Raw genomic sequence first — 19,827 nt, forward strand, 5'->3', positions numbered from 1 at the left:
ACTTACAGGCTGTGTTCAGGCAACACAAGTAGGTCAGTAGCTTGAGGAGGGGCCCGTGGGGTGAGCAGTAGAAGGGTGGGGCGTACAAGTCAGAGGCTAGGGTGCACTGGCATCAGACTGTGAGGCTTGTGAGTGCTGGGCTGAGGAGCTCGGACTTTAAGACTGGCGGTGAGGAACCAGAGGATCTGCTCCATGCTCAATCTAATTAACCTAAAGTAATAGAACCTTATATAATTACTTAGAGGTTGTCTACTTCAGCCGTCTGCATTTCAGTTGAGAAACTAAGGCCTGACCACGGTCTTTGTCTACCCTCTTCCCTTGTCTAAACTCATCAATAAGTCAAGCCCGAGGACAGAAAACACGGTGGATTTACAGGAAGGCACTGGAAAGGACAAGGAAGACATGGGCCCTCGCTTCTCAGAGAGTGAATGAGTGCGTGGCTATACGCCTGGCCTTGGAAGGAGGCCTGCCCAGAACTGGGAAACTCAGACATCCCAGGGCTGACCCAAAACCCCAAGTGTGCCACCTCCCTGGGCAGGGCAACTCTCTGGCTTGTGGTGGCCTCCTGGGAGTGGGCCAAGGACACTACAGAGCGCCAGGGAATTCCCGCTAGTGCACTTACCACCCACTCAAGAGATGGTGGCAGCCAAGAGGCAATGCTGCGCCATTAAGGTGTTTGTCAAGAAGCTAAGTTGGGTGTTGTGGGCGATCCTGAGAGCCCTTTTTAGACTGGCTGTAAGTGGGGAAAAAAAACAACACAGCGTTTGGAGGCAAACCAGAGCTAGTGTGGAGGGTGTAGCACGGCAGCAGGAATGCTCCTGGGAGGCAGGGCCATTAGGCTGTTTGCAGCTCCTCCACCAACTTGCTCTGTGATTTTGGATAAGTCGTTTCTCCCTCAGCTGAATTTTTCTGTCTGGCAAAATAAGCATGTTAAATTAGATAATCTTTAAATTATTTATCAACGACTGCATTTTCTAGATAAACTGCATGGTTAAGCCCTCAAGTCTGAAGTTTTAAAAAATCAGTTATAACTCAGATGGGTTCTTTTCAACAGTGAGAGACTTTATTTTGGGGGACTCCAAAATCACTGCGGATGGTGACTGCAGCCATGAAATTAAAAGATGCTTGCTCCTTGGAAGAAAAGCTATGTCCAACCTAGACAGCATATTAAAAAGCAGAGACATTACTTTGCCAACAAAGGTTGGTCTAGTCAAAGATATGGTTTTTCCAGTAGTCGTGGATGGATGTGAGAGTTGAACCATAAAGAAGGCTGAGCACTGAAGTATTGATGCTTTTGAACTGTGGTGCTGGAGAAGACTCTTGAAAGTCCCCTTGGACAGGAAGGAGATCCAACCAGTCCATCCTAAAGGAAATCAGTCCTGAATATTCATTGGAGGGACTGATGCTGAAGCTGAAAGTCCAATACTTTGGCCACCTGATGCGAAGAACTGGCTCATTTGAAAAGACCCTGATGCTGGGAAAGATTGAGGGCAGGAGGAGAAGGGGACGACAGAGGATGAAATGGTTAGATGGCATCACCAACTCGATGGACATGAGTTTGAACAGGCTTTGGTAGTTGGTAATGGACAGGGAAGCCTGGCATGCTGCAGTGCCACGCAGGTCACAAAGAATCGGACACAACTGAGCAACTGAACTGAACTGAACAGATGGGTTCAGCGGCAAGGCTGGGACCTCAGTAGTGTGGACAGAGAAAGAAGCAGGATTTTGGTGGGACAGGAATTGCAGAGAATTGCCGCAGTGATGAGGCTAACCTCTGAGGAGTCACCAAAGAGACACAGTGATTCGGTCCAGCAGCAAAGACCACAGGTGATGGTCCATGTATTACTGGAGAGGGTGGGAGCAAAAATACAGACAGTAACATTGAGAGACCACCTCCTGTGTGCTGTGACCTTCCAAATGCTTTTTTGTTGTTCAGTCACTAAGTCATGTCCAACTCATTGCACCACAACAGGCTTCCCTGTCCTTCAAGAAAGCTAAGATCTTGAGAAAAAGATTCAGGTCCTGGCAATCTCAGTTTAGGACCCGAGTGCCAGGCAGGGAAACTGAGACCAAAACCCACTCGTAAGGACTGAGCTAACACAGCAATGAAAAGGAAAGGAAGATCTTAGGGCACGCTTGATGCCAGTCTACAGCGACACAGTACAGTCTCAGTGTTGGGGTTGTAGCTGCTGATGGACTGTTTGCAGATGTCAGGGCTGGCTGGGGAGATAGGCAGGTAAAGGACCCAGGGATGTGAGCAGAGTTGAGGCACAGAAGGCAAGGGCTGGCTCTTGAGCCAACTTTAGTAGAAGACTTTCCGAAATGGCAACATGCTTCCTGTCTTAGTAGATCAGAGGCGATACTGAACATAACATGCTCATTCTTCACGGCACAAAGTCATCACTCCCAGCCGTCCTTACTGCAGTGGTTCTCAAACTTTAGTAGGCAACAGAGTCACCTTAGGTGCTCCCTTTTTAAAAAAAAAAAAATTATTTTTGGTTGCGCTGAGTCTGCTGTGTATAGCCTTTCTCTAGCTGCCGTGAGCAGGCTGCTCATTGCAGTAGCTTCTCTTGTGGAGCACAAGCTCTAGGGCGCGGGCTCAGTAGTGGTAGCGCACAGGCCTGGTCTCTCTATGGCACGTGGGATCTTCCCAGACCAGGGATCGAACCCGTGCCCCCTGCGTTGGCAGGCGGATTTTAACCATTGGACTACCAGCAAAGTCCCAGTTCAGTTCAGTTCAGTCGCTAGTCGTGTCCAACTCTTTGCAACCCCATGAATCGAAGCACGCCAAGCCTCCCTGTCCATCACCAACTCCCGGAGTTCACCCAGACTCACGTCCATCGAGTCAGTGATGCCATCCAGCCATCTCATCCTCTGTCGTCCCCTTCTCCTCCTGCCCCCAATCCCTCCCAGCATCAGAGCCTTTTCCAATGAGTCAACTCTTCGCATGAGGTAACCAAAGTACTGGAGTTTCAGCTTCAGCATCATTCCTTCCAAAGAAATTCCAGGGCTGATCTCCTTCAGAATGGACTAGTTGGATCTCCTTGCAGTCCAAGGGACTCTCAAGAGTCTTCTCCAACACCACAGTTCAAAAGCATCAATTCTTCGGCACTCAGCCTTCTTCACAGTCCAACTCTCACATCCATACATGACCACAGGAAAAATCATAGCCTTGACTAGACAGACCTTTGTTGACAAAGTAATGTCTCTGCTTTTGAATATGCTATCTAGGTTGGTCATAACTTTCCTTCCAAGGAGTAAGCATCTTTTAATTTCATGGCTGCAGTCTCCATCTGCAGTGATTTTGGAGCCCAAAAAAATAAAGTCTGACACTGTTTCCACTGTTTCCCCATCTATTTCCCATGAAGTGATGCCATGATCTTCGTTTTCTGAATGTTGAGCTTTAAGCCAACTTTTTCTTTTCTTTTTTTTTTTTAAGCCAACTTTTTCACTCTCCACTTTCACCTTCATCAAGAGGCTTTTTAGTTCCTCTTCACTTTCTGCCATAAGGGTGGTGTCATCTGCATATCTGAGGTTATTGATATTTCTCCTGGCAATCTTGATTCCAGCTTGTGTTTCTTCCAGTCCAGCGTTTCTCATGATGTACTCTGCATATAAGTTAAATAAGCAGAGTGACAATATACAGCCTTGACGTACTCCTTTTCCTATTGGAACCAGTCTGTTGTTCCATGTCCAGTTCTAACTGTTGCTTCCTGACCTGCGTACAGATTTCTCAAGAGGCAGGTCAGGTGGTCTGGTATTCCCATCTCTTTCAGAATTTTCCACAGTTGATTGTGATCCACACAGTCAAAGGCTTTGGCATAGTCAATAAAGTAGAAATAGATGTTTTTCTGGAACTCTCTTGCTTTTTCGATGATCCAGCCGATGTTGGCAATTTGATCTCTAGTTCCTCTGCCTTTTCTAAAACCAGCTTGAACATCTGGAAGTTCACGGTTCACGTATTGCTGAAGCCTGGCTTGGAGAATTTTGAGCATTACTTTACTAGTGTGTGAGATGAGTGCAATTGTGCGGTAGTTTGAGCATTCTTTGGCATTGCCTTTCTTTGGGATTGGAATGAAAACTGACCTTTTTGAGTCCTGTGGCCACTGCTGAGTTTTCCAAATTTGCTGGCATATTGAGTGCAGCACTTTCACAGCATCATCTTTCAGGATTTGAAATAGCTCAACTGGAATTCCATCACCTCCACTAGCTTTGTTCGTAGTGATGCTTTCTAAGGCCCACTTGACTTCACATTCCAGGATGTCTGGCTCTAGATGAGTGATCACACCATCGTGATTATCTGGGTCATGAAGATCTTTTTTGTACAGTTCTTCTGTGTATTCTTGCCACCTCTTCTTAATATCTTCTGCTTCTGTTAGGTCCATACCATTTCTGTCCTTTATCGAGCCCATCTTTGCATGAAATGTCCCCTTGGTATCTCTAATGTTCTTGAAGAGATCTCTAGTCTTTCCCATTCTGTTGTTTTCCTCTATTTCTTTGCAAGCGAAGTCCCAGTGCTCATATTTTAAAAATGCAGGTTCCCAGTTCCCAGCTTCAGAGGGTCTGATTTTGTAAGCCTAAGTTTGCACTTGGTAACATGTATTTTTAACAAGCTCCTTGGATGATGCGATGCTGACAGACCATGATGTGCAAGGACTGTCCAGTGAGGGAACACAGCCTCAGTGTTTGGGGCTGCAGCGGCGGAGTGAGGGGTTTGGAATTGTCACCTATCAGGAAAATAACAGCCATTATTACTGCTATCTTTTACTGAGCACTTCATACCACCTATTAGTTATTTAATCTTCACAACCACCCCATGGGGCACATGCTAAGAACATGGAGCTTGACGTGAGCAGTAAAGAGGCTGAATAATTTGCCAAAGGTCATGTAACAAGTAAATCAGAGAATTAGGATTTGACCCCAGTGTCTTGTATCTTCAGAACGTATGCCCTTAACCATAACCCTAAACGTCCTCTCCACCTGCCTCGCTCCTCACCACTCACCACACCCCACCAGGAGCCTGTTCATGTCCACCTCCTCACACAAGGAAAGCAGCTCTCCTTCTGAGCCCCATTCTAGGAGGCTATTGACCAAATGCCTACTGCTTTCCTTAAAATGAAGAATTTAGGGTTGAGAGAAGCAGTACAGAATATTCCAGAATATTCTATATAAGAATCCCTTTATAATAGTTCTTAACATGGACAGTTTTGCCCACCATTGAGGGAACTCTTAGGCCAATGGGGACATTTCTGGTTGTCACAGCTTGGGGGGGGGGACTGCTGCTGGCATCTTGTTTTAAAAACTAGGGCTGCTGCTCAGTGTCCTACAATGTACAGGACAGACCCCAACAACAGAATTATCTGGCCCCAAATATCAATACTTCTGGAGTGGAGAAAATCTTCTATAGCAAATTCTGACCAGCGATCGTTCATCCTCACCCTGAGTGCTTCAAGTTGTTTTCATCAAATACATAGGTGTCTCTGCTGGCCCTGTGCTAGCTGTGAGGATACCACAGTGAAGAAGACAGATTATGGCCCCTGCCCTCGGGCACTGTGTAGTCTGGGAGAGGAGACAAGCAATTGCACTGCAATACCATGTGATAAGAATTGTGATGAGGAAGACACTTGTTCCTTGGAAGAAAAGCTATGACAAACCTAGACAGCATATTAAAAAGCAGAGACATTACTTTGCTGACAAAGGTCCATATAGTCAAATGTATGGTTTTTCCAGTAGTCATGTATGGATATGAGAGTTGGACCTTAAAGAAGGCTGAGCACCAAAGAACTGATGCTTTTGAACTGTGGTGCTTGAGAAGACTCTTGAGAGTCCCTTGGACTGCGAGGAGATCCAACCAGTCAATCTGAAAGGAAATCAATCCTGAATATTCATTGGAAGGATGGATGGTGAAGCTGAAGCTTCAATACTTTGGCCACCTGATGCGAAGAGCTGACTTATTGGAAAAGACCCTGATGCTGGGAAAGAGTGAAGGCAAGAGGAGAAGGGTTGACAGAGGATGAGATGGTTGGATGGCATCACTGACTCAATGGACATGAGTTTGAGCAAGGTCTGGGAGATGGTAAAGGACAGGGAAGCCTGGCGTGCTGCAGTCCATGGGGTTGCAAAGAATCAGAAACAGCTGAGTGACTGAACAACGATGACGACGACAAGTGGACTTCTAGTGGCCCAGTGGTTAAGAATCTGCCTGCCAATGCAGGAGACATGAGTTTGATCCCCAGTCCAGGAAGATCCCATGCCTTGGGGAGCTAAGCCCATGCGCCATATCTACTGAGCCAGCACCCTAGAGCCTGTGCTCAACTACAGGGGAAGCCACATCAGTGAGAAGCCTGCACGCCACCGCGAGAGAGTAGCCCCTGCTGGCTGCAGCTAGAGAAAGCCCGTGCACAGCAACAAAGACCCAGCGCAGCCAATACATAAATAACTGAAAAAATTAAAGAAAAAAAAAGAATTGTGATAAGAAGGATGAACGCTGACCAGGGATGTAGGTGGAACTCCTGAGTTGAGAGTTCAAGGAAGGCTTCCCCAGAGAAGGAAGAGTGTGATCTAGATAGAAGGAACTATGTATGTCAGAATCTGGAAGTGTTAGAACACAGAGTGCTAGGTGGGGAGTGGTAAAGAGGCTGCAGAGGTAGTCAGGAGCCATATCATGATGCCTCGATTAAAAAAAAAACACTTTATTGAGGTAAAATTGACATACAAAAAGTGGCACATATTTAATGCATACAACTAAATGAGTTTAGAGATAAGTATACACCTGTGACACCATCACTACAATCTATGCCATCAACAAATCCATGACTTCCGGAAGGTTCTTCCTGCCCTCTTTATTTCTATCATCAGCATTAGCATCATCGTCATCTTCTGCTAAGAACTTAAGGAGCTGCCCTTTTAGCAAATGTTCTAAGTGTATAATACTGTATTGTTAACTATAGGCACTATGCTGAACAGTATGTCTCCAGGATCTAGTCATCTTGTGTAACTGACACTTTGCCCCGTTTGACTTACACCTCCCATCTCCCCCTCCCGTGAAAGCTCTTGATGGGAAGACTTTGAAGCTGCCTCAGGATATTTGCACTTTCTGATCCCTCTTCCTGGAATTCCTTCGCCTCCTGCAGGTCCCTTGCTCTCACATGACTTCCATAGAGACGTTCCCTGACTAGTCTCTATAAACTAGCTGTCCCATACTCGCCATATCCTCACCCTGCTTTATTTTTCATAGCACTGACTGTGACATGGCTCGTCCGTGAGACTGTAGCTAGAAAGTAAAGAGAGTGGTGTTTTTGTCTGATGTTCTATCCCAGAGCCCAGACCACATGCCTGGGACATGGAGGTCCTCAGTAAGTAGGTCCTCAGTAAAGACTTACTGAATGAACAGATAGATGGAAACAAAGTTGATGTTTAGGAGGCAGAGCCAATAGTTCTTTGGTAAAAGACAATGTGGGCCAAGGAGAGGGAGGAAACCTGGGTCATAAGAAGCTTCTGGTTTGATGCCATAGCCTGGCATAGGAATCTAGCCAAAGGGTATTGAGCATACTCTGATCTGAGATCAGGCATTGCTCTGTAGGAGCGTGAGGTCCAGAAAGTCCTGAAAGGGGAACGGGACACTTGACTAGTGACCTGATAGCATGAAATGCCTGGTTTCAGGTAAAACTTGAGTTTGAATCCTGCCACTTATTAGCTTTGTGGCTCTGGATAGTTATTTAACCTCTCTGAACCTCAGTTTCTTCATCTGCAGACTGGGGATCATAATTCCTACCTTGTGGGGTTGTTGCAGTCTGGAGTGCCTGGTACAGTGCCAGGTATATAATAAATGTTCTAATAATAGTAACTGTTGTCATTTTGGGGCTTCCCTGGTGGCTCAGTGGTAAAGAATCTGCCTGCCATGTAGGAGACTCAAGTTCGATCCCTGACTCTGGAAGATCCCCTGGAGAAGGAAATGGCAACCCACTCCAGTATTCTTGCCTGGGAAATCTCATGGACAAAGGAGCCTGGTGGGCTACAGTCCATGGCGGGGGTGGGGGTGGGGTCACAAAAGAGTCAGACACAACTTAGCGACTAAAACAACGTTATTGTGGTTACTATAATTATAGTACGATTTATAATTCCATAAGATGTTATAGAAAAACCCAAATGAACTTTTTGGCCAACGCAATAGAACATCTCTATTAAAAAGTAGTTTATTTTTGTGAGTCTGGATCTATGTCCTGTGATCTGTGCTGATCTTAGCTTGGCCCTCTGTGCCAACGAGAATAAATCTCCTTCATCCACAGCCATTTGGCTTTTTAAAGACAGTCCTATCCCCTGCAGCCCTCCCTTCTCCAGCCTAAACATCCCTCATCTTTCCTCCTGGGCTACAGTTCCTATGAATGTCTGCCTCACTTTCCTGACCACTCTTCCTCAGTCATGCTCTAGCTTGTCCCTGTCTATCTGCATCTACAGGGCTTCCCCATGGCTCAACAGTAAAGAATCCACCTGCCAATGCAGAAGACACAGGAGACCCTGGTTTGATCCCTGGGTCGGGAAGATCCCCTAGAGGAGGGCATGGCAACCCACTCCAGTATTCTTGCCTGGAGAATCCCATGGACAGAGGAGCCTGGCGGGCTACAGTCCATCGGGTTGAAAAGAGTCGGACACAAAAGCAACTTAGCATGCGCTCACTGCATCTGCAACTTCTAGAACTGGACTTGGACCTGCATCGTCACCCTAGATTATGACCTCAGCTGCCCCAACTCTTTGATCAGGAGCTTTGATTGTTTCTCATTCCAGTCCATGCTTCCAATTTTGATACCTTCCTGCCTGTCCCTTCTTTGTAGACTTTGCCTCTGACCTTTTTGATATTACCTTCTCACCCTCTGTGTTCCTGACCAAACACCGGATCTTAATCATCCCCCTGCTCCGTGCCTGTACAGTCTGGTTTGCCCAACCAGGTGTGAGGCTCCTGAACACCCCCAGGAGACACCCTGTCTTGGCCCATCCATCTCTCTCCTCCCCCATGGCCATCTCTGTTTGCCAAGAGCAAACGGCAGCACGCCAGTTGATCTGCTTCTGGCCACCTCCTTTGACACTTCTAATCTCACCACCGCCTCTGCTGTCTGCCGCTCCCTTCCCACTCCAGGCCACTTTTTTTTCTCCTTGTTATTCTCCACTCTCTCCTTTGCCTGCCACTACCGCTCGACGTCTCAGCTTCCGCTTCTCAGCTTAGGCTTCGCCCGAACCAAAATCCCGCCTTCTGGCCTGCGGACCAATCACGCGGTGTTGCTTGTGATCACTGCATCTCTCTCCGGCTCAGCCCAGCTATTTTGGTCTCCGATCGCACTCTGAGATCTTTCTCACTTTCCTGTGGGTTGACACCTCTTTCAGCACTTAAAGGGTGACAGACGTCGTCTTAGAGTTAGTTAACTGAGCTGTAAAGTTTAGAATTCTGACGTGGCTGGTGGTGGATTAATGGGTCCAGGTGTAAAAAGATGAAAGTTAGGTCATTCTGTTTAGCATTGAATGGGGCTTCTTTCCTTTAGCGAATTTTATCTTGTTTTGATTGGGACCATGGAGCCTGTTGCCTCTTCAAGCAAAGTCAAACCACAAAAGATGGAATTTCAGCAAATAGTTTTTTCAGCAACGAATCGATGCCATGGATTGTGCTTAGTGCTTTCGTGTGTATTACTCATTAAACCTCCCTAGATGAAATCCCTTCGTGGGTACACAGACAGTACCTCCTAGACCAACTGTTAATTCATTCCTTAATTCACTCACTCTGATTATTTATTATGTCAGGCACAGTGCTAAGTACTGTAGCAGATATAAAAATAAATATGACAGTCTCTGCTCCTTGGGAACCAATCTAGTGAGGAAAACATCAACCAACGGTGTGATACACTGTGGAAGTTGTGTTTAGAGCAGCAGAGAATTAAGCACTGCAGGGGGGAAGGGGGTTGCCCACTAGCTCTGCCAGGGAGAGCCTAGGAAGGTTTTCCAAAGAAGGTGACATTTCAGCTGGACTTTGAAGGATGAGTTTGCTAGCATACCTAAAGAGAATGGGCTCTGTTGGCAGCAGGAATAGCCTGGAAGTGTGAATGGGCAGAGAGTGTTCTGGATCAGGGATGACTGCAGTGTAGAAGACTTGCTTCAACGTCAGGAACTTCTGCTCAGAGAAGTCAGAGGATTGTCTGAGTCACAGCAGGTAAATAGTAGAGACAGGGTTAAACAGCGGAAGTTGTCTGGTCCCTAATGCGTAGTCTTTAGCCTCCCACCTTGTAATATACACACTCCCACCCGCTCACACACACACACACCAGGTCCAATCTCAATGACCCTGACTTAGAGCTGTCATTTGGCCAGACCTTTCTGCTCCCATGTCTGCTCTTAGGGGTCTGCCCCTGAGCCTGAAGATTGTCCCCAGTGAACCTGGGAAGGAAGCAGAACCCAGAGAAGGCAGATCCATTCCAGTGTTTGTCCATAACCTAGACATTGGCCAACGTCTGAGTACTTAGATCCTAACTCCCGACACTGCCGAGCTAGACCCTGTGACCTTCATAATAGCTCCTGCTTGGCTTCAAGATGCTCCTTGCTTGAATTCCCTGGTGGTTCAGATGGTAAAGAATCTGCCTGCAATGCGGGAGACCCAGGTTCAATCCCTGAGTCTGGAAGATCCCCTGGAGAAGGGAATGGCTACTCATTCCAGTATTCTTGCCTGGAGAATCCCTTGGATAGAGGAGCCTGGAGGGCTATAGTCCATAGCGTCACAAAGAGTCAGATACTACTGAGAGACTAACACTTTGCTTGAATATCCAAAAAAGGAGCTTGGTAAACCTGGTTGCCCTTTACCAACTAGGAGCTCCTTTCAATCCCCCCAAATTTTAGAAGAGAGTTTATGCCAAAAATTCTCTGTTCCCTGTCTCCTACAATATCATAGTAATGAGGACAGGAGGGGAGAAAATTGTCAAATTCCATACTAGCTTGAAGGCAGGTGCTCAGAAAAATACTCTGTTGACCAGTTTGTTGGAAGCTTCTGTCCAAAGTTCCCCGCCGGGACTTCCCCGGTGATCCAGAGTGATTAAGAATCGTCCCTCCAATGCATGGGACACAGGTTCAATCCCGATCAGAGAACTAAGATCCCACATGTTTCGAGGCAACTAAGTCTGCATGTGGCAAACCACAGAGCCCAGATTTTCCAAGGAGGATCTTGAGTGTCGCAACTAAGACCCAACACAGCCAAAAATAAATAATTTTTTTTAAAAAAACCTTCCCCTTAGTGTTTTTTTTTTAATAGTTCTTTAGCTATTTCCCAGACACTGTAATTCATCCTAATTGGATTTTAAGAGAATTAACTAATGGAGTCCACAAATAAGGAGGAATTGGATTTTAGACTGGTACCACACCTCTTTTGGGAAGGGTTTGAGGCAGTTTACAGAGTGAAACAATCTTTTTAAGTAAGATTTTTAAGGATGAAACACAACTTAGTGGTCAGAAAAATGAAAAAATAACAGCAACTTGCAAGCATCACCGTGTTCCACACTTATGTGATAAATTTGACCAAAAGATTCCCAGCAGAAAGGCCAAAGAGGAGAACCACTGGGTTACCCAATACGCATTTGCTGAAACCAGAAAGCACACAGAATCTCCTGTAGAGACGCCGTTTTCCTCAAGGTAAAGCTTGATGGAGAGGGACTGTGTTTGGTCTCAGTAAAGCCGAGTGACAGGGCGAAGAGAACGACTCCAGTCAGCTGTCAGTTCTCTGCACGCAGTGCTCCCGGTGCTGTGTGAGAGGTGGTCAGCCCCACAGCTCACCGAGAGCAGGTGGACACGCTGCCCCCCCATAGCACCCTCACGGTGGCTCTTGGTCCAGGGGGAGGGCAGGATAACCAGACTTCAAAAGGCAGAGAAGGAGTCAAAGACCGTGTTTTCCACCTTGATTTTACGAAAGGTAACAGAGACACCATCCAAGGGGATAATAAACGAGTCACTTTTGAGTGATTATGTCAGGTACGTTCGATCACTTCGGCTTAACAGCAATCTTGTAGAGGAGGGTCACTGTTTACATTTTACAGATAAGGAAAGTGTTCGTTGCTCAGTCGTGTCCAACTCTTTGTGACCCCATGGACTGTAGCCCGCCAGGCTCCTCCAGGAATTTTCCAGGAAAAAAGACTGGATTGGGTAGCCATGCCCTTCTCCAGGGGATCTTTCTGACTCAGGGATCAAACCCAGGTCTCCTGCATTGCAGGCAGATTCTTTACCATCTGAGTCATCAGGGAAGCCCACAAATAAGGAAACTGATGCTCGATTTGCCCAAAGGCACACAGCTGGCAAGTGATGAACTGGGATTCAACCTCAGAACTTTGTGCCTCTTTCCCATGATAGCGCCCTGTTTATCCAATCCAACAATTCTTCAATGAAGTTTCTGTGAAGAACATAATGCGGCCTTCTGGCTGGAAAGGGCTGAGTAACATGGTACAGGGATTTAATACTTTGATGACATAACTGACCTGGGAATAGAAGTTGGAGCTTGATGAATGAACAGGTAACTTGTCAGTTGCCCTGTCGTGTCCATTTCCAGATGGTTTTTTTTTTGGCTAATCCGAGACCATGGTCAAGTCACAAGTGATTCTCTGTGATTTGTCCACTTTGTAAAAAGATAATTAATAGTGTATCATCTCTCTCCACTTCCCTCCTTTCCAATCCTCTCCACTCATCACCATACTCCTCTTCCCCAAGTTCCCACCATTTTAAATACTGCTCAGAATGTGCCATGCTCTCCAGCACCTCCAGGTAATTGCACATATCCTTCAAGCCCTAGCTCAGGACTTCCCTGGTGGTCCAGTGGTTAAGAATTCACCTGTCAATGTAGGGGACATAGGTTCAATCCCTGGTCCGGGAAGATTCCACATGCCTTGGAGTGACTAAGTTCATGTGTCACAACTCCTGAAGCCCACATGCTCTAGAGCCCATGCTCTGCAACAAGAGAAGCAACCGCAATAAGCCCTCACACCGCAACCAGAGAGTGGCTCCCGCTTGCTGTAGCCAGAGAAAGCCCATGTGCAGCAACAAAGTCCCAGCACAGCCAGAAAGTGATTAATTTTAAAAAGATTGAGATACCACCACCACCTGGAAGCCTCCCCCGAGTTCCCCTTGCTCCCCATCCCCACCCTTCCATGTGAATAACATGCCCCCTACTTTGTTCTTCTATGGAACTCTACACATCTGATTTTTAGTGCTGTATTTTCATGATGGGTTTATTTGTTGGTCGGTGAGCTCCTTATTCGTCTTTGCATTCCAGGAGCCATGCACAGTGCCTACTAGGTAGTCCATGCCCGGTAATGTTCATTAAATGGACACAATGATCAACTACTGTGTCAGGGGATCCCTGGGCACCAGATATGGAGATGAGTAAAACATGGACCCTTCCCTGGAGGAGTTCAGAGTCTCATAAATACAGTAATGATTGGAGCCCAATATTACAAGAGGGCTTCCCTGCTGGCTCAGTTGGTAAAGAATCCGCCTGCAATGCAGGAGATCCCGGTTCGATTCCTGGGTTGGAAGGATCCCCTGGAGAAGGGATAGGCTACCCACTCCAGTATTCTTGGGCTTCCCTGTGGTTCAGCTGGTAAAGAATCTGCCTGCAATGTAGGAGACCTGGGTTTGATCCCTAGGTTGGGAAGATCCCCTGGAGAAGGGAATGGCTACCCACTCCAGTATTCTGGCCTGGAGAACTCCATGGGGAGTCGCACAGAGTCAGACACAACTGAAGTGACTTAGCAGCAGCAATATTCCAAGAACTACACTGTCTATAACAGGGGATTTAGGGAATACAGAAGAGGGGGAAAGTACCGGGCTAGGGAGTGAGGTAAGTCTTCCAGAGGGAAGACTAAGGTCTTCCTTAGGGAGACTTCCTAAGGGAAGACTAAGCCTAATTTATAGGCTTAACCTTAAAATAATGAAAGATTTTTGCCAAACTAAGAAGTATGCCAGGCATACAGGGGGAAAACATACAAAGGCATGACAGAGATTCAGCACTGGGGGAAGCACAAGAAGTATTGAAACCCTGTGCCAAAATTTAGAATGAAAAACAGGTTGTAGATCTCTGATGAAAGAGTAAAGCTGTCGCTCTCTTGGGGATGTTTTAAGACTTTATTATTCTGACTATTTTGTTCTTAATCAGTCAGATGGATTTCATCACAAGGCAGTGAAGATGTGACAGCCTCCTTGGTGAAATAAATAATAACTTATTTATAGTTTCTGGTCTGCCTCCTTCCCAAAATGATTTGATTTGACTTGTCATAACAGACACAGCCACAATAAGATGTTCATATAGAAACAAAGAAACAAAATTATGAGGACTTCCCTGGTGGTCCAGTGGCTAAGACTCAGCGCTCCCAGTGCAGTGGGGAATGCAGGGGGCCCAGGTTCAATTCCTGATGGAAGAACAGACCCACATGTTGCAACTTAGAGTTCACATGCTGCAACTAAAAAAAAAAAAAGATTCCATATGGCCACAATGAAGATGGAAGATCCCACGTGCCACAACTAAGAACTGGTGCAGCCAAATAAATAAATAATATTTTTTAAAAAGAAACAAAACTGTAGATGGGAAGAGCATTAATACAGCTTCTTAAGGTCTTTTCTCTTCATTTGCTCACTTGGTGTTCAAGATAATCTTCTGAGGATGGGCGGCAGTTTCCATGTGACTTAGAGACGAGCGTGTACGTGCACTCTCTACAGGACATGCTTGTGGGCTCCATAGATGCACGGATGTTTTCTTCATTTTCCAATTAATGCCACAGATATTTCCCGGTCCTCTAATTTCTAGCTGGTCAGTGAAAATACTCATCTTTACTTTTCCAACCTTCAGATTCATTGTCTGAACTTCTTCATCCAAGCTACTTTCAGATTCTCTTGCCCTTTTAAAGTTTATCTCCTTTTTTTTTTTAATGACTCCATGCATAACCCTTAGATAAGCACAGAAAAAAGAAGTCCCCCATGATATTATAACAAAGGCTAATCACATTCATTCCTTTTTTATTAAAATTTTTTTTTACATTATTTCAGGCTTTCAAAAAAGTTTTCAAGAATGGGACAAAGAATTCCTAAACACCTTTCACCCAGATTCCCCATCTCTTAACATCCTACCACATTTTTTTTCCCCTCTCTCCCCTCTCTCTTTCTCTAATTTTTTCCCTGAATCTGTTAAAGAAAATGTTGCAGACTTCATGCATTGCATCCTTATGTAAGCTGAAACACTTCAGTGTATATTTCCTAAAAGCAAAGAATTCTCTTACGAAGCTATATTATTTTTTATGTGTGCCCTTCTAGACTTTTTTCTATGCTCATATTTATGTAGTTATATATAAATTAATACCCTGGTTTATTTTGTTTCTATTTATTAATAATAGCTTACTTCTTTGGAGGGATTAGCAATGAAGACTGTAGATAATTTCATTATCTACAGATAATCTATTATCTACAGATAATTCTACAAAAGGTTCCTAAGGCAGACTCTGTCTCTAGATACAGCGGGTGTCTGGGGAGCTCAGTGTTCATCAAGTCACTCTGCTTCAGAGAATGGACTGCTCTGGTCCTCTTGCATGTCTAGTCAGTGGAAACCACTGAGTACATGGTAAAGAGACGGGGTGCTGGAAAGGCTAGAAGGCATTTTAATCTTTATTCCATAGCCAACAGAAATTCAACGGAAGCTTGATAGCAGAAGAGTAAGCCAACAAGAGCTGTGTTTTTTGGAGCTTCATTTGACAGCATCTGCAGGAGGGAGTGAAGGAGACAGAAATCAGAACATGAGTCCTTTAGTCCCTTGGGTAAAATGGTCCCTAGTTTCAAGGGCAGATGAGCCTTCCCCGAATGATGCATTCTTTTCTTTTGGCGTGTCTTTCAGAACTGGTTAAAGTCCTATGGCTATCTGCTGCCCTATGACTCACGGTCATCTGCGTTGCACTCAGGGAAGGCCTTACAGTCAGCAGTCGCCACGATGCAGCAGTTTTACGGGATCCCCGTCACCGGCGTGTTGGATCAGACAACAATTGAGTAAGATTTGCACAGGACATTGTGCCTTTGAACTTCTCAGAGTTACGTTTGGGTTCACATTTGTCATGGCCTCATCTGTATACCCTACCCATTCTACCTTCCTATCTCCCACTCCTGAGTGTCAGCTGGAAGGGCATACCCCAAGGTGCCCTCTCTTACGTGAGCTGGGGATGTGTTCTGCCGTAAACTTGCTGTGTGACCTTGGACAAGACTCTTGACCCTTCTGGGCCTCAGTTTCCCTATCAGCACAGTAAAGGGTTTGGTTATAGGTGGCCTTAAATCTCCTCTGATTCTAATAACTTGTGGGTCTGTGAGTCACCCTTCTGGCATCCCTGAGATGTACACATCTCACTAGATACAGGAAATTCTAGAATAATGATGGCAAGTCTTGTTCCACTTTTCCCATTTATTAAACATTTGCTGAATGTCTGCATGTGCTGGGCAGTGGGCTTGGTCCTTTGATCCCTGTGCTCCAGAGGCTCCCCATTTAGTGAAAAACACCATCAGCTAGCGCTGCTAGTCTAGAACTCAGAAGGAAACACTGAATCTCAGGGAGATACTTAAGAGATAATGACAAGTAGGCCAAACCACACAGATGGTTTTATACTCAAGGAGAAGATAAAGAGGAGGGAGAGAAGAGTGACGAGGGTGGAACCCCCAGGGGAAGGAGCCACCTGAGAAGTGGAGGAAGCCCGGCAGGGATACCATGGCCATTGTGGGGGGCAGGGGGGGATGGTCAGCAGGGTCAGCTGTCGAGGTGGTCAAACAGGAGGCTGAAAGGTGTCTGCTGAGTTTAGTAACAAAGAGGGCGTTGAAACCTCCGTGGAATGATGGCAGCAAAGTCAGATTGCGATACGGAGGAGAGGTGAGGAGTGGCGATGGCAAACATAGGGGCAACTGTCAAGAAGCTGAGCAGTGGGAGTTTCCTGTTGATCCAGTGGTTAGGACTCCAGGCTTTCACTGCCGTGGCCTGGGTTCAATCCCTGGTTGGGAAACTGAGATCCCATAAGCCTGCCCGCCCCCTCAAAAAAAATGCTGACAGTGAAGGAAAGGAGGAATAGATGTGGCTAGAGAGGGATGAATTTTTATTTAAGATGGGAGAGAGTTGAGTTTTTTTTGTCTCCAAGGAATAGCCATGAAAGTTATTAAAGCTATTTAAGAAAAGCCGTTACTGACATGTTTACATTGCTGTGTTTAAAATGGATAACTAACGAGGACTTACTATATAGCAGAGGGAAATCTGCTCAGTGTAAGTGTGGCAGCCTGGACGGGAGGGGAGTTTGAGGGGGAGAATGGATATGTGTATATGTATGGCTGAGTCCCTTCGCTGTTCATCTGAAACTGTCAAAACATTGCTAATCGGCTGTACCCCGATACAAAATAAAAAGATTTTTTAAAAAAGACATAAAAAGGAAAAGCCATACTGCCAGGAAGGCACGGCCAAGAGCTTGGAAAGAGTTTCCTCGCGGGGGTGGGGGTGGGGGTGGGGGGTTGGGGGAGGGCGGTGGGGGGTACCCGAACTCAGGTGGAAGGAGAGAGCAGGGCTTAGGGAGGATGCAGGCAAGTAGGCGGCTGGCAGAGAACAGGAAATGCAGCCAGTGGTGGATCCAGGATCAATCCACCCCTTGGGTGAGTCACTCCTTGAGGTAATCATCTCTCTAGGTCTCAGCTTGCTCATTTACTGAAGGGGTTGGGGGAGGGAGGGGGGGGATGGAGGGGAAATGTTGGATTTTGACTCTCCGATTCTAGATACCATTATTCTAAGCCTCAAGCTTTCAAATAAAATTTGGTGAGTCTGGGGTTTTATGATCCCATAGTCCCGTAAGAACATTTCCTGTGCCTCAGATCCTCTGATTGTGAGGTTGTAAACCCCTGAGACAATACACTTGATGGCTCCTGTGATGCTGTGAGTGAGTGGACGCCGTGGGCCTGCGGCCTGGGGAGCCCGGCCCTTTCCAAGCCGAGGTTATTTTGAGGGCTTTGCTCAGGCCTCATGGCAGCGCCTCCTGTGGCTGCAGCACTGGTGGCTCTGCTGAGGCACCACCTGGCCCTGGGTTTCACTCTGTTCCAGAAGCCCCAGGCCCGCTGGACCGGATTCAGGGAGTGGCAGGTGGCAGCAAGAGGAGGAGGCGGAGGGAGGGGGCTGGCGTTTCCCACTTGCCGCTCTGCTCTGCACCCCTCTTTGTAGGAAGGAGGGTGGGGTTGGGGGGCTCTGTTTTGGAGGCACAGGAAGGGAGAAGGTAATTAATCCCAGACCTGAGTAGGGAGCATGTTTGTGGGGAGAACTTGGAGACCTTCGTTTCAGCTCCAGCTTTGTGAGCTCGGGTGTCGTTGCCTCTCTCTGAGCTGAGAGAGGTCTAGCTCCACCTTGCTGTAGCAAAGGTGCCTCCTGGGTCTCTTCCCAGGGACTCTCAGTGAAAGGAAGCTAGATCAGCCCCTCAGAGGATTATTTTTGAGTGTCTGCCTTGGGAAGTGTCACACATTATTCACTCCTTCATTCGTTCAACAAACATAGCTCCTCTAACCCAACCTAGTGCTAAGCAGAGGGAAAAAGAAAAGAAAAACCCCAACTTTTGTTTGTTCAGGTACATTAGTTGAAAGTTCATTTATTCATTCAACAGAGTCCCAGTCCTGCCTCACCCTAACCCTAACCCAGTAACTTGAATTTTGCAAGTTACTGGTGTTCTCTGTGTATCTTTTGCCTTGTCTGTAAAATTGGGGTCAGTCATTTCTGATTACTTCACAGAGTTGCTTTGAGAACCAAATTTGTTTTTTTATTTTATTTTAATATTTATTTATTTGGTTGTGAGGGTCTTGGTTGCAACACGAAGGATCTTTAGTTGGGGTATGGGGAAATTCTTAGTTGCACCATGTGGGATCTAGTTCCCTAACCAGGGAACAAAACCAGGCCACCTGCATTGGGAGCCCAGAGACTTAGCCACTGGACCACCAGGGAGTCCCTCAAATTAATTTTTTTAAAAAGGAGAATGAACACTGAAAATTATACACATTTATATCAATGCCTGTTATCGTCACTATTTAGTCTTTTATTATTAATTTCTGAGTGTGGACATTCTAGGTGAGGTAGATACAAAATGAGTGGGACCTGGTTAAGTCCCTCAAGGGGCTTTTAATATTTGGTTAAAATATTCTGTCTCCTTTCCTCTCTATTGCCAAAGGCAACTGCTTTCAACCGCTAGAAATGAGGAAATGAGGTCAGACAGTTTCCCCGCAGCGATCTCAATCTCTAGTTCAGAGAGCTGGTCATTAGGGCGACAAAGGGACATGAGATGCAGGGTGACCCTCCCAATCAGCCATGATCTTTTAAATCTCCTACCCGGGCCCCTAGTTCACATCTCCAAAGAGGTCCCAGGCTCACTGTTCCCTAAGGCAACTTAACTGATAACAGTCATCAGGATTTACTTAGCTCCTAGCACAAGGCTAGCTTCTAAGGACAGGATGATGAATATGACTCATTCCTGTCCTCAGAAAATTTACTATTTATTCGAGGCAATAAACTAATAGATTCCAAATCACAGTACAATGTAGTTAAGTGCTGTGGATAACTACACTCTAAGTTCTACAGTTGTTCAGCCACTTTTTGAACATCTGGAGTAATATAAAATTTACTGTTTTCCAAGCTGTGCCTTTTTGCCATGGGCTAGTTCTCATTCATTCATTCAACCATCACCCTTGAACACCTCCTAAATCAGGCACTGTGATGGCACTGGGAATACAGGCAAGGTTCCCGCCCTCATGGACCTTAGAATCAGGTAAGAGAGA

The 19,827-nt window shown here is 46.1% G+C and overlaps 1 protein-coding gene across 1 annotated transcript in view; it reads left to right on the forward strand.

Annotated features, from left to right (window-relative positions):
• The window catches only part of MMP24 (matrix metallopeptidase 24), a 54,720-nt gene that overhangs the window by 9,722 nt on the left and 25,171 nt on the right, over nt 1-19,827 (forward strand). Inside the window, exon 2 of the mRNA XM_070801562.1 lies at nt 15,896-16,044. Coding sequence (XP_070657663.1) covers nt 15,896-16,044 — 149 coding nt within the window. The remainder of the gene's footprint in view (nt 1-15,895; nt 16,045-19,827) is intronic.

Source organism: Bos indicus, chromosome 13 (genome assembly GCF_029378745.1).
Source record: "Bos indicus isolate NIAB-ARS_2022 breed Sahiwal x Tharparkar chromosome 13, NIAB-ARS_B.indTharparkar_mat_pri_1.0, whole genome shotgun sequence".
NCBI classification, from domain to species: domain Eukaryota; kingdom Metazoa; phylum Chordata; class Mammalia; order Artiodactyla; family Bovidae; genus Bos; species Bos indicus.